General features: G+C 52.0%; 3 protein-coding genes and 1 long non-coding RNA gene across 4 annotated transcripts; 3 read left to right on the forward strand and 1 right to left on the reverse strand.

Annotated features, from left to right (window-relative positions):
• The first annotated feature begins 8763 nt into the window (after positions 1 to 8763).
• On the forward strand, positions 8764 to 9974 carry LTA (lymphotoxin alpha). Its single transcript, XM_026482438.4, has 3 exons — positions 8764 to 8859; positions 8944 to 9049; positions 9284 to 9974. The coding sequence occupies exons 1-3, from the start codon at positions 8764 to 8766 to the stop codon at positions 9694 to 9696; spliced, it is 615 nt and encodes a 204-aa protein (XP_026338223.1). The 3' UTR covers positions 9697 to 9974.
• A 1665-nt stretch (positions 9975 to 11639) lies between these two features.
• Positions 11640 to 14312, forward strand: TNF (tumor necrosis factor). The gene is made up of 4 exons (XM_026482481.3): positions 11640 to 12022; positions 12518 to 12563; positions 12756 to 12803; positions 13100 to 14312. The coding sequence occupies exons 1-4, from the start codon at positions 11837 to 11839 to the stop codon at positions 13519 to 13521; spliced, it is 702 nt and encodes a 233-aa protein (XP_026338266.2). The 5' UTR covers positions 11640 to 11836; the 3' UTR covers positions 13522 to 14312.
• A 1941-nt stretch (positions 14313 to 16253) lies between these two features.
• On the reverse strand, positions 16254 to 18550 carry LTB (lymphotoxin beta). Its single transcript, XM_026482483.4, has 4 exons — positions 17974 to 18550; positions 17513 to 17564; positions 17256 to 17330; positions 16254 to 16863 (listed from the first exon to the last, which is right to left on the reverse strand). Exons 1-4 carry the CDS (start codon positions 18136 to 18138, stop codon positions 16409 to 16411), a joined length of 747 nt encoding a protein of 248 aa, XP_026338268.1. The 5' UTR covers positions 18139 to 18550; the 3' UTR covers positions 16254 to 16408.
• On the forward strand, positions 16723 to 19859 carry LOC125283562 (uncharacterized). The gene is made up of 4 exons (XR_007191463.2): positions 16723 to 16941; positions 17320 to 17440; positions 17635 to 17919; positions 19166 to 19859. It is a non-coding gene; the product is annotated as an uncharacterized LOC125283562 (long non-coding RNA).
• Positions 19860 to 21082: the final 1223 nt, after the last annotated feature.

The raw sequence follows: 21082 nt of genomic DNA on the forward strand, positions 1-21082 counted from the left end.
TACAAGTTGTATTCAAATTTCTTTTTTAAAAAAGACAAAATGTAAATAAAATGAAGGAAAAAGAAGGAAGTGAAGAGATCAGCTTGGATGGCCTTAAGCTCAATGAGATAGACGACAGCTTCACCAACTGAGAGTAAAAGAGGTAAACCTGAGGTGTAAGAGGCACAGAGATTTAGAACATCACCTGCAGGAGTATAACAGGGAATCAAGAAAAAAAGATTGAGAAATACCTCTCAGGTTAGATGGCCAGGATGAGCAGAAGGTCTCTTCTGGCGACATGACTCCCACAATGTGTGGCAACCCAGGAGAAAGCCCCAAGAATGAGACAATTGAGTTTACCCAAATCAAGTTTTTCAAGGTCATCTTGGTAGAACGCCAAGTGATTCTAAAGTGCTAGTGAAGGGCTGCCTGGGTGGCTCAGTCGGTTAAGCACCTGACTCTTGATTTGGGCTCAGGTCATGATTTCAGGGTTCTGAGATCAAGCCCCACATTGCGCTCTGCTCTGGGCGTGGAGCCTGCTTAAGATTCTCAGTCTCCCTTTGTCCCTGCCCCTGGCTCATGCTCTCTCTCAAATAAATAAAATAAATAAAGCGTTAGTGAAAGTAGTTGAAATTTTTGACCATGCAGTGCAAGTTAAACCAGATGGACAAGGAAAACAAGAAAAGAAGAGGGGTTGGAAATCTTGGTGAGAATGGAGAACTAATTTGATGGGAGGGAAGAGTGGGGGGTGTGAAAAGTGAGTGGTGATTGTGAGAGGGAAATTCAGAGTTCAAGATCGCAAAGCTGTAGACCTTCCAAGTGGTGCCAAGGTCTGACATCGGACCTTGCTCGGGGTGCCTGAAGGGGAGCAGGGGAAGGGGCTGTGAAGCTATTGTAACCGAGAAAGTTGAAGCACTGAGAGGACAGTGTGAGACCATTCTGTGTGGTTTTGAAGTCTCTAAAGATGTTGGTGGGGATGAGATATGAAGAAAAACTGAGCTAGATATAAAGTTCTTAAGAGTGTGATAAAGAGGGGCGCCTGGGTGGCACAGCGGTTAAGCGTCAGCCTTCAGCTCAGGGCGTGATCCCAGCGTTATGGGATCGAGCCCCACATCAGGCTCCTCTGCTATGAGCCTGCTTCTTCCTCTCCCACTCCCCCTGCTTGTGTTCCCTCTCTCGCTGGCTGTCTCTGTCTCTGTCAAATAAATAAATAAAATCTTTATAAAAAAAAAGTGTGATAAAGATGTTGGTGGAGAAGATTGCTGGGCAGATAGGAAGAGCATGGCAATTGCAAAAGGCACGGGCTTCAAGAGAAGAAAAGGAGGGTACCAATGGTGCTGAATAGTGGTCTCTTCTCTGCCCCCTGACCCTCATGATTGGGTAAAAGGAATAGCAGCCTTCACCAAAGAGAAAAGGAGAAACATTAGGGTAAATCCGGGTTTCGTAGTGCCAGAGGAAGACTCTTTCAAAAATGAGACAAAGAATTTGAATATATGAGGAGTTCCACAGCATATTGTGAAATGGATTGGTAGAAGTGTCCTGTGAGGTAAAGGAGTCTAATCCATGGAGGTTAGATCCCAGTGAGAGTTCAGGAGAAGAAGAAAAAGCCTGGAGGGTTTTGCCTCTGGAAACAGGAGGTTGCTGCTTCTGGAATTTAGAATGGAAGGTACATAGCATTTATTATGCCAGAAAAAAACATAAATACCTGGAAGGAGGTCTTAGGGGGACGCTCGAGACAAAGCATGTCTTCCAGTTCCACGGCTTTCGATGCCATCTTCATGCTTATGACTCCCAACGTTGTCTCTCTAGCTCTGACCTTGCTTCTGAAAGCCAGTCTCCTATCCACTGCCAGGTGTTATCTCCACTTGGATGTCTGCCCGAAGGATTTAGACTTAACATATTCAAAATTGACCTTTTGGTTCTCCCACCTCATCAGAATCCACATCCCTCCCAGTCTCCCTATCTTCCAACGCCCCCCCAAAATCCATTCAATCTATCATCACATCCTGTCCATTCTACCCCTGAAATATATCCCACATTTGTGTACTTCTCTCCATTTTCACGGCTGCCATGTCTTCTCTCCTGCTATCACTGCCATTGCCTCCTAACTGATGTCCCTGCTTTCATTCTTTCCTCCTACAATTCAGCCTAGACAAGATCTTTTTTTTTTTAAGATTTTATTTATTTATTTGAGAGAGAGAGTGAGCGAGAGAAAGAGAGCATGAGCAGGGGAGCGGTGGGCAGAGGGAGGAGCAGGCTCCCCAGTGAGCAGAGAGCCCGATGCGGACTCGATCCCAGGACCCTGGGATCATGACCTGAGCCGAAGACAGATGCTTAACTGACTGAGCCACCCAGGTGCCCTAGACACAGGATCTTTTAAAAATATAAATCCAATCACCTCTGCCTCATTCCTCTCTGTCCTCCTCCTCCTCCTCACACCCTTCTCCTCCCTTCCCCCCTTATACACACACACACACACACACACACACACACACACACACACACACTGACACCCTCCAAAGGCTTCCCGTGGTTGAATAAAAGCCAGATGCTTTATTTCTCTTTGAATGGTCCTGCGTGATCTGGCTCCTGCCTCCTCTCTCTGACCTCATCCCCCACCCCACTCCCGCTCTCTCTCTGTTCCAGCCACACCAGCTTCCTTTCTCTTCCTCAACACCCCCAGCTCATTTCTACTTCTAGCCTTTGCAGTAACTGTTCCCTTTGCCTGGAATGCTTCTCCCCCAAACCTTCACCTGGTCACTCTTACTTGTCATTTGGGTCTCAGCTTAAATGCCACTTAGAGAGTACTTCCTGACCACTGTGTCTAAAGTAGTTCTCTGCCACTCCTCACGTGCCCTGTATTGTTTCCTCATAGCACTACTTACTTCTTCTGTTTATTTCCTTTCTGCCTTGCCTTACTAGGATGTCTGATTTATTTGCCTCTATATTCCTATTGCCTAGAACGGTGCCCAGCACATAGTAGGCACTCAATAAAAACTTCTTAAATGGGGGCAAACAAAAAAAATCTTCTTAAGCGAAGAGATGGGTGAATAATGGGATAAAACAGGAGAAAGCTCGTCTTTAGGTTTGTGGCTTAGACTGGACTTACCTTTAGAGTCAGGTTTAACTATAGGGTTGGGCGTGGGGATGAGTTGATTTCAAAATTAGCTGTAGGAAACAAGATTGGGTTAGAGGATAAGTTTATTTTCAGGTTTACTTATTGGAATGTGTTTAGATTTGAGGCTAGGGTTGAGTAGTTCAAGTTGCGATTTGGGTTGAGGTTAAAATTTTGGTTAGGGTCAAAGTTAGTATTAAATCCCAATATAGGTTTTGAGGCTAAGTTCAAGTTTGAAGCTAATGTCATTTCAACCTCATTTAGAGGCCTCAGAGATTTCACTAGTTTCTCCATAGACCCCACTATAGAGACTGTATTTCCCTGAGTTTGGGACACAAGACTCTAGTCATTACCCCTCCCACCCGGGGAAAGCCCCAAACCAACTGCTGGCCTCTCCAAGAAAGAAACCGAATTTCACACAACCTCCGAAACTGAGATTGAAACCAAGATTGGCCCATCTCAAGAAGTGTCCTCCAGCACATCACAAACGCCTGTGACACTGAGCCACAGCCCAGTTCTTGCCCGCCCTTCCTCTCTCTCATGTCTCCCCATCACTCTTTCTCACCTTCCCCTTTTTGTCCCTCAATGTCTTCCTCTCTGACCTAAGTTTCTCCCTTCCTCGATTTCTCATCGTCAATTGCAACACTGTTTTATATTTTAATATAACTGAGGTCTCTTAGTCAATCAGCTCCTACCATTAGAGAGGCAGAAAGAGACAACAGGAAGGAAAAGGAACCCCAGAGAAAGAGAGACACAGAGAAAAGGAAAGAATCAGGGACCAAGAGGGAAACCAACAGTGACATAAAAGACAGTAGGTTAAAAGAATAAGAAGACAAGCTATAGACCAAGATTTTTTTTTTTAAGATTTATTTATTTAGGGGCGCCTCGGTGGTTCAGTCAGTTAAGCATCTGCCTTCTGTTCAGGTCATGATCCCAGGGTCCTAGGATCAAGCCCCACATTGGGCTCCCTGCTTGGCGGGGAGTCTGCTTCTCCCTCTACCCCTCCCCCTGCTCGTGATCTCTCTCTCTCTCACTCTCTATCTCAAATAAATAAACTAAATCTTTAAAAAATATTTATTTATTAATTAGAGAGAGAGAGAGCACATGCAAGAGCTTGAGGGAGGGACAGAGAGAGAGGGAGAGAGAGAATCTCAAGCAGACTCCCCACTGAGCATAGAGCTCAACGTGGGGCTTGGGGCTCAATATCACAACCCTGAGATCATGACCTGAGCCGAAACCAAGAGTTGGATGCTTAACTGACTGAGCCACCCAGGTGCCACTAGACCAAGATATTTAAAAGGGGCATCTGTGGCTACTCTTCCTCCATCATATCTACTCAGCCCCCACACCTGTAGATTTTGCCTAGAAACTCTATCATCCTTTCTATCCTCCTGCTGCTGCCTCAGTGTAAATGTAAGCTCTTGTCATCTCCTTGCTGGGTTATTGCACAACTTTCCTAACTGGTCTCCACCTTCTGCTTTTCTCTCCAGCCCCTCAACTCCCGTACCCCAATCCGTTCTTCATGCAGCTTCCAGACTCATTTTTCTGATGTACCAATCTGCATGAGTACCTCTCTCACTTAAAAATTTTGGTGACTCCCCATCATAATTAGAATGAAATCTAAACTTTTTTTCTTGGTTTTAAACCCTTCAGAATGGTGGCGCTCAGGTCATGATCCCGGGATTCTGGAATCAAGCCCCACATTGGGCTCCCTGCCCAGTGGGGCTTCTCCCTCTCCCTCTGCCTGCCACTGCCCCTGCTTGTCCTCGCTCTCTCTCTCTCTCACTCTCTCCCTCAAATAAATAAGTAAAATCTTTTTAAAAAATTAATAAAATACAAGTTGTATTCAAATTTCTTTAAAAAAAAAAAGAAGAGCCTGGGTGGCTCAGTCATTAAGCGTCTGCCTTTGGCTCAGGGCGTGATCACAGCGTCCTGGATCGAGCCCCATATCGGGCTCCTCTGCTGGGAGCCTGCTTCTTCCTCTCCCACTCCCCCTGCTTGTGTTCCCTCTCTCGCTGGCTATCTCTGTCTCTGTCAAATAAATAAATAAAATCTTTAAAAAAAGATAAAATAAAATTAAAATTAAAATTAAAATTAAAAAAAGATGAAATGTAAGTAAAATGAAGAAAAAAGAAGGAAGTGAAGAGATCAGCTTGGATGGCCTTAAGCTCAATGAGATAGACGACAGCTTCACCAACTGAGAGTAAAGAGGTAAAGTTGAGGTGTAAGAGGCACAGAGATTTAGAACATCACCTGCAGGAGTATAACAGGGAATCAAGAAAGAAAGATTGAGAAATACCTCTCATGTTAGATGGCCAGGATGAGCAGAAGGCCTCTTCTGGTGACATGACTCTCCTGCAATGTGTGGCAACCCAGGAGAAAGCTCCGAGAATGAGACAATTGAGTTTACCCAAATCAAGTTTTTCAAGGTCATCTTGGTAGAACGCCAAGTGATTCTAAAGTGCTAGTGAAGGGCTGCCTGGGTGGCTCAGTCGGTTAAGCACCTGACTCTTGATTTGGGCTCAGGTCATGATTTCAGGGTTCTGAGATCAAGCCCCACATTGGGCTCTACTCTGGGCATGGAGCCTGCTTAAGACTCTCTCTCCCTCTCCCTCCCACACTGCTCGGACTCTATCTCAACACTTAATGCCTGACACCCCTCCCCAGGCCAAGGTCAAGCCCAAGGCTTTTCTATGGACTGCCATAAGCCCACAGTCACACTTTATTGTAATTATCTGCTAATTTTCTTATCTTCCACACTGGTTTTTGAGCTCCCAGAAGTCATACGGACTTCTCAATGCGTGTACAAGGTGCTCAATAAAAGTTTGTGAAATAGAGAGAAAGCTAAAGAGGTGGAAGGAAAATGAAAAGAAATAATAGTATTATCGAACTAGGAAGGCATGAAAGGCAAAGGGCCTCAAGAAGGGGGAGGAAAGCAGGAGAAATGGCTCACACACACCCTGAATGTTACTTATGTGCCACAGGACACCAAGACCACTCAGGAACGTTGTGCCAGAGAGAACAGCAATATGCCCAATGCCGGCGGGGGGGGGGGGGGGGGCTTTAGCCATTCAAAACCCTCAAAATGAAAGCATATTAACATCAATAAAAATAATCATGATATTTGAGATAGCCAGTTATTATTTTCTCAATCTTCTGAAACATGGATAAAATCGTCTTTAGAAACCTTGCTTTTTTTTACTTACAAATTAAGTGAAAACTGGCTCATGTATAAGAATGTTCATATCAACATCTTTCATAGTAGCCAAAAACTAGAAACAAACCAAATGTCCATCAACAGAAGAATGGGTAAATTAAAAGTTAGAGTATATTCACACAATAAATTATTACATCATAATGAAAAATAAAACCCATACTGATAAATGCAACCATATGGATGAATCTCAGAAACATCATGTTGAGGGGAAGAAGCCAAACCCAACAAGTACATTCTGTGTGGCTTCATTTTTATGACATTCAAAAGCAGGAACAACTTATCTATGGTGATAGACGTCAGAAAGTGGTTGGTTGGGGCGCCTGGGTGGCACAGCGGTTAAGCGTCTGCCTTCGGCTCAGGGCGTGATCCCGGCGTTATAGGATAGAGCCCCACATCAGGCTCCTCCGCTATGAGCCTGCTTCTTCCTCTCCCACTCCCCTGCTTGTGTTCCCTCTCTCGCTGGCTGTCTCTATCTCTGTCAAATAAATAAATAAAATTAAAAAAAAAAAAAGAAAGTGGTTGGTTATCTTTGGAGGGTGTCAACTGGGAGAGGGGCATGAGAGAAACTTCTGGGGACCTGAAGATATGTTGAACTGGGTGGTGGGTACATGGCTATAAACAGATGGAAAAACTCATCAGGCCGGAAACATAAAAAAACGTATGCCTTACTGTACCCCAGTTAAAAGGGAGAAATCTTGAATAGTATCCCTGGCTCTGCAAATGCAGCTTCTGGACAAGTCCTTTGGTTGTCCCCACCCTACCCTAGCTCACCACCCTCAAGCCCCATCCAGTGTGGAATTCCAAAGCCTTCCCTATAGAGAACTTTGGAAGTTGCTACACTCCTCAATCCCAGAGTGTGTGTTTGTTTGGGGTTATATAAATCTGATCTGGGGCACCTGGGTGTCTCGGTTGGTGAAGCGTCTGCCTTTGGCTCAGGTCATGATCCCAGGGTCCTGGGATCAAGTCCCACATCAGGCTCCCTGCTCAACAGGGAGTCTGCTTCTCCCTCTCCCTCTTCCCCTCCTCCCCGCTCATGCTCGTGCTCTCTCTTGCTGGCTCTCTAACTGAAATAAATAAATAAAAATCTTTCAAAAAATAAATTTCTATAAATCTGATCTGGGATGCCTGGGTGGCTCAGTCGGTGAAGCGTCCGCCTTTGGCTCAGGTCATGATCCCAGAGTCCTGGGATCGAGCCCCAAGCTGGGCTCCCTGCTCAGTCGGAAGTCTACTCCTCCCTCTCCCTCTGCCCCTCCTCCCGGCTCATGCTCTCTCTCTCTCGAATAAATAAATAAATAAAATATTAAAAAATATAAATCCGATCTGTAGAGGCCGCCTAAGGTGGGGCAAGGTGGAGGACATCCTCCAGGAGTGAGGTGGGACCTCATCATGCATGAGCGCATGGCAACATCTCTCGGTAGGAGAGCCGTGACATTTCTCTTCCAAACCAGGACACTTGTGAGAGCAAAAGGGAGATCCATGAACATTTTCACCAGGACAGCAGGCATAAACCAGAACATCCCGGGCAAAGGGGTATATAATGCCACTTCTTGGTAGAAAACCTGCCAGACGATCAGGAAAGTACACATACTGGGACGCGTGTGACTTGAACCATTTGGGACAAGGACGGGGGTAGCAGAGGAGGAAATGGGCGCCGAGAGTAGCCTGTAATCACCCAAGGGTGCAGAGGTGTTATGTATAATAGCTCTTCAGGGAACCGGGCCTCCAGCCCACGCCCCAGCTGCTCCCCCTCCTCCCCGAATTGACTGTCCCTTCTCTGGAACTCCTAAGCCTGACCCCGCTCCCTGGCCCCCCAGCCCACAGTTCTCCTGACCCCGCTCCCTTTCCCAGAACTCAGTCATCTGAGCCCCCAGCCTGTGGTTCACTCCTAGGCCTCAGCCTTTCCTGCCTTCGACTGAAACGGCAGCATCTTCTAAGCCCTGGGGGCTTCCCCGGGCCCAGCCCGGGGCCTAGAACCCGCCCGCCGCCTGCCACGCTGCCACGCTGCCGCCGCCGCTTCCTCTATAAAGGGACCCAGGCGTCCAGGCCCAGGGGCCCCGCATAGCAGGTGAGACTCTCCCGCCCCATCTCCTTGGGCCGCCCGGGCGGCAGACTCCCCTGGGTGCTCTGCCCCTCCGCCTGCGCCCCGGCGCCTCCGGTGCCTCCTGCCTGGGCTGGGCCTCGGTGGGTTCCGTGTGCTTTGTTCCCCTCGCTCCGACTCTTCATCAGTCAGTCTTTTTTCTCTCTGTCTCTGTCACACGTTCTCTGTTTCTGCCACGATCCCTCTCTGTTCCCTTCTCGTGCCCCCCTGCTCCCGCGGGGGTTTTCCTGCCTGCATCTGGTCCCCTTCTCTCCTCTGTTGCCCTGGCTCTCCCTTGGCTGTCTGCCCGGCAGAGGCCGTCGTGCAGCCCGCGCCCCGCCCCGCTCACCGTCTCTCTCCCTGCAGGCTCTCCCCATGACACCTCCTGGACGGCTCTACCTCCTGAGGGTGTGCAGCGCCCCCCCCCTCCTCCTCCTGGGGCTGCTGCTGGCCCTGCCGCCTGAGGCCCAGGTGAGGCAGCAGGAGAATGGGGTCTGCGGGGTGGCCCGCCAAACTTTGGACCCTAGAGCCACCCTCCAATCTCTTGTCCCGTAGGGGCTTCCTGGGGTCGGCGTCTCACCCTCAGCTGCCCGGACTGCCTACCAGCACCCTCAGAAGCACTTCGCACCAGGCACCCTCAAACCAGCTGCTCATCTTATTGGTAAACATCACCTGGCCCCCCGGACATGTCGCCCCCAGCTCTCCTCCTACACCCCATTCAAGGGCCTGCCTTCAAGGGACCCAGCTTCCCCCACCTCCCAGAACAGAGGTATCCCACTGCCATCTGGGCTCCCAGCCATTCCCCAGGACCTCGGCCCAGCACCTACTTCCTCAGGGATTAAGACTGCTGACCCCCAGGTTCTTGACCTCTCGCATCCCCTCTGGCTCTTCCTAGGAGACCCCAGCACCCAGAGCTCACTGCGCTGGAGAGCAAACACGGATCGTGCCTTCCTCCGACATGGCTTCTCTTTGAGCAACAATTCCCTCCTGGTTCCCACCAGTGGCCTCTACTTTGTCTACTCCCAGGTGGTCTTCTCTGGAGAAGGCTGCTTCCCCAAGGCCACCCCCACCCCTCTCTACCTGGCCCATGAGGTCCAGCTCTTCTCCTCCCAGTACCCCTTCCACGTGCCTCTCCTCAGTGCTCAGAAGTCTGTGTGCCCAGGGCCACAGGGACCTTGGGTGCGCTCTGTGTACCAGGGAGCGGTGTTCCTGCTCACCCAGGGAGATCAGCTCTCCACTCACACGGATGGTGTCTCCCACCTACTCCTCAGCCCCAGTAGTGTCTTCTTTGGAGCCTTTGCTCTGTAGAAAAATCCAGAAAGAAAAATAATTTGTTTTAAGAACTTCTCGCCATTTAGCCTCCATTCCAACCACTTCAAGGGTCACTAAACCTCTCTTTTGACCCTTCCAATAGCCTCAAGTCTCCCCTGCTCGTGTTACCTGGAGCTTCCAAAGAAGGAATTCTAGGCACCCCAGGGGACCATACTTCCCTTCAGCAAAACCCAATGCTAGGCTGAGGATTTCAAGTCTGCCTAGAAATTCCTGCCCAGAGCTCTTCATCTGTCCTGCCAGTCAAGGATGACCTAGCCCTGGACATGGAGGGGGCAGACTCCAGGAGGAGCTTGGGTGGATGACGGGGGGCATGGGAGGGGGAATTATTTATGAAGGGAAAAAATTAAATTATTTATTTATGGAGGATGGAGGGAAGGGAATAATAGAGGGCCACCAAAAGAGAGAGAGAGAAATACGCCCAAGGGATGATGAGAGAGAGGGAACATCGGCATAAGGATAACACCATTGAAGAGGAGACAAGCGTGGCTGAGACACCGGGGAACTCCAGAGGGAAGCAAAAGATTCTTCAGATCCAGCCACTGCTTGACTGAACATCCCATGAGGAGACATCTGCACTTTCAATGAAGCCCAATAAACCTCTTTTCTCTGAAATGCTGTCTGACTATGTCTGTCTGTCTGGGAGGGGAGAATTTCCCAGGTCCCGAAGAAAAGGAAGGAGGACAGGGGCCTCAGAAGAGACAGGAACTGTGGACTACAAGGAGATGAAGGGGCCTTAGGAGCTCTGGGGAAATGTGGTGGAATCACAGGGTGAGGCAGCCAGACTGCAGCAGGGAAGCCACAGGATAAGCTGGGAAGAAAAAGGAAAAGTGGGGGTCCAAGGTCTGGAGGAATAGAGGTCAGGGGACTACTGGCAGATATGGCCATGTGTAGAGGCTCTGAGGAATGAGGGTTACAGGAGTCCTCTGGGGAGAAGTGACCACACCAAAGGGTGTTCAGGACTATGGGGGTGGACATGGGGACCCTCTGGAAGAATGGAGTGGGAGACCCCCAAGGCTGGGGGGACGAGGAATACAGGAGACGTTTCAGAAGACATGGTCATGCAGAGGAGCTCTGAGAGCTAGGGCTATCTCCAGAAATCTGGAGGGTGCTGGAGTTCTTTGGGATACATGGCCACACACAGGGGCTCCAATGGATGGGGGTTTCATGCAAAAATCAGGCCCTCAGATTCCCTTGGAAGCCAAGACTGAAACCAGTACTGCTGAGTCCCTGGTCAGAATGAAAGGAGAAGGTCTGCCTTCACGGGGTTCGTGAATTCCCAGGGTTGCTTTCGCTCCCACTGGGGTTGTCCCAGGAGTGTCCCTGCCATTTACCAACCCCTCCCCAGCCCTTTCAGAGACCCCATCTACATCCCCCACCTCAAGCTCCCTTCTCTCAAGCTCCTTTTTCCCCAGGGACCCAAACACATGTCTCAGGACCCAGCATAGCTTTCCCCCCAAGTTTTCTCCCCATCAAATGCTTGGCTTTCTGAAGCCCCTCCCATGTCTAGCTCTACACCCACTTAAGTCCAGTCTGGAAATCAGAGGAAAACAGGCCACAGACCTGAGCCTCAAAAAAAAAAAAAAAAAAAAAAGGAGGAAATGGAAATTGGGGGCAGAGGGAAACTGGGGTGCAGCCTCCAGGGTCCTACATACACTGCAGTGACTGGCCCAGCCAACCTCCCTCAGAATCCAAGTGGGGTAGGAAGTATCCTTGATGCCTGGGTGTCCCCAACTTTCCAAACCCCCACCCCCGCGATGGAGAAGAAACCGAGACAGAAGGTGTAGGGCCCACTACCGCTTCCTCCAGATGAGCTCATGGGTTTCTCCACCAAGGAAGTTTTCCGCTGGTTGAACGAGAGCCTTTCCCCGCCCTCTTCTCGCCCCACGGGCATATAAATGCAGCTGTTTGCACACCCAGCCAGCAGAAGCTCCCTCAGCGAGGACACCAGGGCACCAGCCAGGAGAGAGAGAAGCAACTCCAGACCCCCCTGGAAATAACCTCTCAGACGACACACCCCCCTGGGACAAGCAGCCAGGCAATTCTCTCCCTCTAATACACACTGCCCCAGGGCTCTACCATCTCCCAGCTGGACTTGAGCCCCTCTGCCAAGAACGCCATGAGCACTGAAAGCATGATCCGGGACGTGGAGCTGGCCGAGGAGGCACTCCCCAAGAAGGCAGGGGGCCCCCAGGGCTCCAGAAGGTGCTTGTGCCTCAGCCTCTTCTCCTTCCTCCTCGTCGCAGGAGCCACCACGCTCTTCTGCCTGCTGCACTTCCGCGTGATCGGCCCCCAGAGGGAAGAGGTGAGTGCCTCACCAGACTCGGCTCATTCTCCCACCCAGAGAGAGACAGGGTGGGGGCAGAGGTGTGCTGATGGGGACCGGTGAGAGAGAAAACGGGGAGGCAGAAAGAGACATGGAGAGAGATGGGGGAAGAGAGAGAGGGAGGAGCTCACAGAAGGTGCTCACTGAATGCTTCTTGAATGAATGAATGAGCCTGCAGACTTCCGTAAAGAGAGACGTGGGGGAGAGAGATGGGAACAGAACAAGTGATAGGAATAAAGATGGTGAGACAGAGAGATGTAGACAATATGAGAGAGAGATAAGGGGAGATGTGAGGAAAGAGATAAGGAAAGATGAAGATAGGGTGTCTGGTTCGTGGAGGACACTCAGTGAAAGTATTGTGGAATGGAAGAATGGTGAGAGAAAACTAAGGTACGAGCTACATAACGCAGCCTGGCTGTTTCTCATTTAGGGGTGACTTGCTCTGTTGCTAAACCTCCTTCTTCTCTCCAACAGCTCCCAGATGGACTCCAACTAATCAACCCTCTGGCCCAGACAGTCAGTAAGTGTCTCCAAAGCCCCTCTCCTGATTCTGGGCTTGGGTGGGGGAGGGGGTGGGGGTTGGTCCTGGGATAGCAGCAGTGGGGGAAATTCAGGGTTTTGGTTTGAGGGGAGGAGGCATGGAGGTCAAAGTAGGGGGATCTTTTCTGGGAAGCTTAAGGGTCTCACCTTTTCTTTCTTCTTTCCTCCTCAGAATCATCTTCTCGAACTCCAAGTGACAAGCCTGTAGCTCATGTTGTAGGTAAGAGCTCTGAGGATTCAGCTGGGGGATGGTGAAGCAGATAGGATGTGGAGGCACATGATTTGGGGGCTGTACTCAGGCTGAGGGTAGACAGACCTTGGAGATGGTATAAGAAGGACTCACTGGCCTTGAGGGGGATACTCAGCACCTCATGGCCAGATGGGATGTGGGAAGACAGACAGAGGGGACAGGAACCGGATGTGGGGGGTGGGCAGAACTTGAGGGCCAGGATGTGGAGAGTGGAACTGACAGGGTCACACTGACTCACCCCTCCCTCCTTCTCTCCTTCCCTCCAGCAAACCCCGAAGCTGAGGGGCAACTCCAGTGGCTGAGCCGGCGTGCCAATGCCCTCCTGGCCAATGGTGTGGAGCTGACAGACAACCAGCTAATAGTGCCATCAGACGGGCTGTACCTCATCTACTCCCAGGTCCTCTTCAAGGGCCAAGGATGCCCTTCCACCCATGTGCTCCTCACCCACACCATCAGCCGCTTCGCTGTCTCTTACCAGACCAAGGTCAACCTCCTCTCTGCCATCAAGAGCCCTTGCCAAAGGGAGACCCCAGAGGGGACTGAGGCCAAGCCCTGGTACGAGCCCATCTACCTGGGAGGGGTCTTCCAACTGGAGAAGGGTGATCGACTCAGCGCTGAGATCAACCTGCCTGACTACCTCGACTTTGCCGAGTCTGGGCAGGTCTACTTTGGAATCATTGCCCTGTGAGGGGGCGGGACATTCATCCTTACCCACCTCAACCCCTTTATTATCCACTCTCTCTGACCCCCTCATCCCCTTCTGGCTTAGAAAGAGAATTAGGGGCTCAGGGCTGGGCCCCAAGCAACAACACTTAGAAACCTAAGATCCAGGGATGTGCGACCCAGACAATGGAGCACTGGCCACCACCAAGAATGTAAACTGGGGCTTCCAGCACTCGCTGGAGACCTCAGGTTTGGATCGCCGAATACAACTTGAAACACTTGGAATGTGGGGGTCAGGGAACCTTTAGTTCTGGCTGGAACACTTCAGAACATCCCTTGAGAAGATCTCACCTAGAACCTGACATGAACGGACCTCAGGCCTCCCTTTCTTCGAATGTTTCCAGACTCTTCCTGAGAAGGAAAGCGCAGTCCCTCCTACATGGGGCCAGCTCTCTCTATTTATGTTTGCACTTGTGATTATTTATTATTTATTTATTATTTATTTATTTACTGATGGATGTATTTATTTGGGAGGTTGGGGTGTCCTGGGAGACCAAATGTAGGGGCTGCCTTGGCTCAGACATGTTTTCTGTGAAAACGGAGCTGAACTCGAGGCTGTTCCCACCGGGCCTCCTGGCCTCTGTGCCTCCTTTTGCTTATGTTTTTCAAAAATATTTATCTGATCGAGTTATCTAAATAATGCTGATTTGGTGACTGACTGTCGCTACAGCGCTGAACCTCTGCTCCCCAGGGGAGTTGTGTCTGTAACCGCCCTACTGGTCAGTGGCGAGAAATAAAATGTGCTTAGAAAAGAAACACGGTCTCTTTCTTGGAATTACTTCTGCATCTTCCTCTCCTTGGGGGTGGAAGGCCACTCCCCGAAGTCCTCTCTCTGCAAGCCTTAAGATCCCTGAACCTGGGCCACCTGGGTGGCTCAGTGGGTTGGGCGTCCAGCTCTTGATTTTGGCTCAGGTACGACCTCAGGCTGGGGGGATGGAGCCCCGCGTCTCAGCAGGGAGTCTGCTTCTCTCCCTCTCTCTCTCTCTGCCCCTCCCTCTGCTCACAAGCACGTCCACCGTTCTCTCTCTCTCTCTCAAAGAGATGAATAAATCTTAGAGAAAAAAAAAAAGACCCCTGAACCCATAAAATAAATATAAATAAAAGTTAAAAAAAAAAAAAAAAAGATTCCTAACACCGTGCGGTTCAGGAGCCTGCGGGCGCTCGGGAGACCCTGCCTGTAACAAAGGCCCGGCACATAGGCCCCTCCCCCCGGAGACTGGAGCCTGAGCCTAATCACCTCTCCCTCGGGCGTGGGAATTTCCGACTCCGGGAATTCCGACGGGGAAGTCCTGCACCTTAAGCGCTCAGGTGAGATTTCCTGCTGTTGCAGCCTGCAGAGTCTGGAAAGGGCCACATTCTCACGCGCCTGAATCACAGCCAAGGACTTCCAGACCTTCCGGCATCAGGGCTCCAAATCGCCTGATCCCAGGCTCCCCCAGCAGCCCTAACTCTACACCCTGAATCAGTTACTGGGCCTCATCTCCCCATGAAGACAGGAACACCTTCCGCATACGCGGCCCCTCGAGAATAGCAGGCCTAAGCTAGGTGAGAGCACCCAGCATAGCCCTTGGCATAGTAAGCATTCAGTGAATTCTGACTTTCTTCTTTGTCCAGGCGCCAGCCGTTCTATCTGCTTCCATCTCTCAGTGAGTGGAATTGAAGAGACGAAAGAAAATTTAAAAACAGGAATGGGATGCGGGTGAAGGACTCACAGGCCAGCTCTCACAGATGTTCTTGGTGAATGATGAGGGGAGGGTCATGAGGTGATGGGCTGGAAAGAGAAAAGCACCCTCTCTCCTCAGGAAAGATCTTCTGGACACAGAGTCACACACAAATATGGAGTCCCCACTGGGTTCGGAAATTGGGCTTTCCTTCCTGCCAGGCTGCTGGGCAGGGGAAACTTGTGTGGTATGCCGCAGGGGTGGGATGACCCACTGGGGTGACCTAGATAGGGCCTTGGGTCCCTCTCTGCCTCCCTCAGCCTGGAGCTGAAAGTCGGTCATGGGGTGCTTGGGGTGAGGGGGCTGCTGTTACTCACCCTGGGGCCCCCACACTTGCCGACGTATGGAAAGCGGACCTGAGGTGTGAACAAGGGTGAGGACTTTCCATTTCACCCTGGACAGGGCCGATGGCCCCAGATTTTCTTCCTCCCTCTCCTCCCCAGCATGGCACTGGTGTCCCAGGCCCTATCCTTCGGCCTCCTCCCTCACACCCAATGAGCTGTGGGGTTTTCCTTGGAGGACAGTTGACTGTGGGGTAGTGGCTAAAAGGGCCTGCAGGCAGCCAGGCAGGCCGCAGGGAGGAAGCGCTAGGCCCTCGGCTTCGTTCCTCCTCCCCAGCCTGATTTCTCGGAGCAGGGCTGGCCTTCCCCAGTCAGGATCCTTCTCACTGATGGAAGGAACCCAAGAGAAAAGAATGCAGGTGGAGTCAGTGAGGACTCCGAGGATCTGAGAAGGAAGCTTGGAGATGCTTTGGGGTTTGAGGAGATCCCCTTCTTCCACTTTCCCACTGGGCTAATGTGGGGGCAAGTTCATTCAGAGACAGGTGGGTGGGAAACCAGCAGATGGCCTTCTCAGGGGGCAGAGGCCATAGGAAGTGATGTGAATTGTCTCGAGCAACCAGAAGAGACTATGTAACTGCCCCCTGCGTACCCACGCTGAGTCAAGACAGGTGAGACCTGGGCACCCGCGTCCGGCAGCACTAACGCTTTACATTCTTTATTTTCTTCAGGCTCGCAATCAGTTTCCAGACAGTGTCCTGCATTTTCCCCACCGCCACGGGGTCCTGGAGTCTGGGTCCCCAATATCTGGGCTGAGTCACGCGTCCCTACCAGGCAGTGGCTTCCCCCGCCCTCACCCCACCATCACCGCCCCAAAGAAGGTCTTCCCTCTCCTGTAGTCCACCATATCGGGGTGACTGATGTTGACGTACACCCTCTCGCCCCTCCGGAGCTGCACCAGGCCGCCGAAGCCCACACTCGTGTACCACAGGGGCCCGTACTCGCGCGTCCGGGCCGGGTCCGAGACCGGGGTGACGGTCTCAGCGCCCTCGAGCAGCAGCTCGGGGGTCCCCGGCCCATAGGCGCCCCCCGCCCGGTACAGCCGGCTGCGCAGCGTGACCGAGGGGTCCAGCGGGCCCCCGCCGGCAGGGGGCGCCCGGCCCCGGTAGCCGACGTGACAGTAGAGGTAATAGAGGCCGTCCTGTGGGAGCGCCAGCCCCTCGGCGCCCGAGAACTGCGTCCCGCTCCTCAGAAACGCCTCTTCTTTCTTCGCCTCCCAGCCGAGCCCCTGCCCCTTCGTCCAAGCGCCTGTGGAGAAACGGGGGCCTGTCGGCGCTCGGGACCCCGATCCTGGAGGAAGGCCCCAGGCCCGGGACTTCTGGGAGGGTGAGCAGGAGGGAGACAGAGGGCTTTTAACCCCCTGCAGGAACCGAGCCGGGGAGCGGGGCGAGGGCGTGCGGCGCCACCTCTGCAGTGATTTGGGGGAGGGGACCAAGGGCACCCGAGTGTGGGGTGCGGAGCGCGGTGGGGGGGGGGGAGAGATCCAGGCGGGGTTTTGACAGCTCCAGGAGGAAAGCAAGAAGATGGAATGCGGGAGGAGCGGAAGGTGGGCACTTTAGGGACCAGGGGTGGTGAGGCAGGTCGGAAACCGAGCCCTGCAATAAAGGAGCAAAGGGACTCTAACTGTGGGCAGCAGTTACCTATGAGGTGGGCGGCTGGGAGCCTGGAACTGAAATCTGTTTCTGCCTCCTTCTCCTCTGGCAGCTCCTGTGACCCTGGAAGGGGGGAAGAGTCCACGATTGCGGGCTAGGGCAGCCTTCCATGCTTGGCCCCCCCAAGAAGACAGGGCGCCAGGGCAGGTTTCCGGGGAGGAAGAGTGCATGAGGTGATGCAGATGGATGGAGCTGGGCATCCCTGAAGGGCTGAAGGGTGGGGGGAGGAGATGGTCTGCTCTTACCCAATCGCTGCTGGGCCTGGGCCTGGGTCCCCGGGTCAGCGGTCCCTGTTACCTGGGTGGGTGGGGTCACAGTGCCCAGAGTTCAATGTTAGCTGATGCCAACCCCACCCCTCCCAACGTAGACCCAAGCTCCAGGCCTGTGGTTTTTCCTACCAGTCCCATCCCCAACACACATCTCCCTGGGAGGGAGAGCAAGCAAGGCATATGTGCTTGGGCAGAGACGGAGGCCTGAGTATGTCTTGGGGAAGAGGAGAGGAGACAGCCAGAGAATACGAAGGAGCTTGGAGCTCTCAGGACACAACAGCATCACAGGAACTTGGAAAGATGACCAGAAGAGGCAGACAAAGCATCCCCACCGGGGACAGACTGAGCAGGATGAGACCAGAGAGCCCCAGGCATAGCTAGAGGTAAGTGAGCCTCAGCACTGTCCAGCCCCTCCAGGGCTTGTTGCAGCTACTCACCAGTCCTCCTCCCCGGTCCTGGGGCCCCAAGGCCAGCACAGCCAGGACAGTGACAGGCACAGCCAGCAGCAGGGTCACCAGGGAAGTGGCTCCTGCCACAGCCAGCAGGAGGCAGCCCTTCCCCTGGGGCCTCCTACCCCGGCCCTCTAGCCCCAGTGCCCCCATTGAGACTGAGCCAGAGCCAGGGCAGGGGGGCTTTCATACCTCAGGGGTGGGGCCACCCCCTCCCCATAGACCTACACACCTGGCTGGGACTTTCCACACACCCCTGCTCCCCTCACCCAGCTTCCTGTTTACCCAGAGCTGGGGTGGGGCAGCTGGATGCCCGGGTTCTCTGAACTGGGGAAGGAGTTGGGGTGAGGAGACAGGCTTGCAGGGTAGAGCTGGAGGGGGCCTTAGAGATCTTCTGGTTCAGCAGGGAGGGAAACTGAGGCCTAGGTAGGGAAGGTAGCTTACAGAAAGTCAGGCAGCACGGCTTTGCGAGGAGAGCACCGCACTCCAGATTTCCAGGGCGGTCTGCATTCTTCTATACCCCAGTGGTGGGTGCCGGAAGGAGGGCTGTGTCCTCTTCCCTGAGGTCAAGGGCTGGGATAGGAGGACAAAAACTGAGGTCTTGAGGGATGGATATCCGAGTCCCTTAGAAGAACTTATGCCCGCACTAGACCAATCTCCTCCTTCCATTCCCTCGCTCACCCCTAACCCCCAGAGCTTGGTGAGAAGCAGAGTTAAGCCAATCCACAGAAATAGCAGCTGAAAGGGGCCTCGGCCTCCCCACTGACTATTGACTCACTGAGGAGGGATGGAAATGAGCATTACATTACGTCCCTTGCTGCACAGAGTGTAGATGGGAGAGCAATAGGGCACGGCCCCAACCCTCAAAGAGCTTGCTGTCTAGAGTGAGCCCCATCCATTTAGCAGGTGCTGACTACATGTTTATGAACAAATGAAGGAAAAATGAATGAATGAGGAAGCAAAACAGAGCAGCAACGAATGGTATGGTAGACAGTGCAGTGGGAGGAAAGACCAGGTCCAAGGAAGTTGGAGGTGGTCTCAGATCACGTCCCCTTCTTGGTGACATCTCTGCAATTAGGTAATAATAATAATAATAATAATATATAGCTATTATACAAATAGCACTTAGCAAGTACTTGCCACCAATCGACACACTTTTTTTTTAATTTTGTTTTTTAAGATTTTATTTATTTAACAGAGAGAGCAAGCACAAGCAGCGAGAGCGGTAGGCAGAGGGAGAGGGAGAAGCAGGCTCCCCGCCGAGCAAGGAGTCTAATGTGGGACTCAATCCCAGGACCCTGGGATCATGACCTGAGCCGAAGGAAGGCGGATGCTTAGCGACTGAGCCACCCAGGCGCCCCTGATCTACACACTTTATATATAATAATTCTTTTAATCCCGACAAAACTCTAAGAAGAAACGGAGGCACAGAGAAGTTAAGGAACTTATAGAAGGCCACACAGTAGTGGCAGAGTCAGGATTTGAACCCAGGCAGTCTGGCTCCAGAGCCTTGACCACAAGACAGTTTAAAAAAACAAAACAAAAAAAAACCCCTGAGTGCTGACTTCAGATTTGTGCATTTTAATGTATGTAAATCTTGCCTTCCTCAGCCCCCCAAAAAAGAAATGGGGAAACAAAAGCTGGACTCGAGTCACCGATAAGCATGGTAAGAGGTTTAGGGGTAAAATGTGTACTGCTGTTTGCAACTTTGAAAGGTATCCAAAAAATGAGATAGATTGATAGGTACGTGATAAAGCAAATACAGAAAACTGTCCATTTTAGAATGTAGGTGGTAGGGATATGTTCACTGTAAAATTATTTCAATTTTGTTCTGCTCGAATATTTTAATAATAAAATGTGTGAAGAAAAAAAAACGTGAATATTGTCCTGCTGTCCAACATGGGGAACATTGTGGACGGGGAGAGAGGAAAGAAATGCCAGAAAGTTTCTGAATTTGAAGAAGGAAATGCAAATGCACATGGACCAAGGCACAGATTATCCTCCTTACCTCCTGCCTCCACATGAGCCCCCCAGTCTTCACCCTCCTTAAGGACTGGATGTGCAGTCCTCCAGCACCCAACTCCCTATCTCGGTGCCACTAAGAGGCCATCATCCAGGTCTCCATCCAGAAGTTCTCAGATCACTGTCCTTATTTTTGTGCTCAACATCAGAATGCTGCCTCCTACAGGAAGTCCACCTAGATTGCCCTCACTTCCTTTCCCAACACCAACTTGTCACCAGCTTTCTGTCCTGGACCATCAGCAGTACTCATGTGCTCCTGTGCATCTATCTAGTCTAGCCGCCGCTGACTCTGCTGGTTAATCAGTCACGCGCCCTGCTAGGTACAGCCCCAGAACAGCAGGCAAGTTACCCCAAATCTACCAGAGCCCCCAGTCTGACGCGGGGGCCTGGGTGTGTGTCTACACATACGCACTGGGGTCGTGAGCTCTCGGCGGATGCAGGGCGAGGGGCAGTTGGGGAGAAGTCAGGCAGGGAAGGTACTCGAGGAGGTGCGCATTCACCGACTGCTTGCACCATCAATAGGGTGGCTGGAGCTGAGGGTTATAGGCTTCCTCACAGTCCTACGAGTCTGAGACGAAAGATGGTGTAACCCTAACCTTCAAAGCCTAACTTCCTCTCCTGACAAAGCTAGGGAAGCATCCAGACTGGGGGAGACGTTAAAGCCAGAGGAGGGGCAAGAATGTTTGAAGTGGCAACACCTCTCCACCCAGGCAGCTCCAGGCAGTCTGGAGTCTGTCTGTCCGCAGGCCACGGGCTCTGGATAAGCTGGGAGAGAGCAAGAACCCTGGTGGGGAAAACGGGGTGGGGAGGGGCAGTCACACCCCACAGTGAGAGGAAGCTGAGATGATGGAGAGAGAATGGTTTTGGGGTTCCCTGAGCCTTGGAGGCATCTGCTGTTCAGCCTCTGTCTCTGCTCCCCAAAGAATTAAATACAATCCACTCTGCCCCCACTTCCCCTCATGGCGACCACAGGTCCTCCTCTCGGCCTGTGTTTCTGCTCCCCCACCCACCCACACACACACCCCAAGCATTCCTCTTGAGCCCAGGAGGGTCCCAGTTTCCAGACCCTGGTCAG

The sequence above is a fragment of the Ursus arctos genome, unplaced genomic scaffold (assembly GCF_023065955.2).
Source record: "Ursus arctos isolate Adak ecotype North America unplaced genomic scaffold, UrsArc2.0 scaffold_31, whole genome shotgun sequence".
Lineage (NCBI taxonomy): Eukaryota > Metazoa > Chordata > Mammalia > Carnivora > Ursidae > Ursus > Ursus arctos.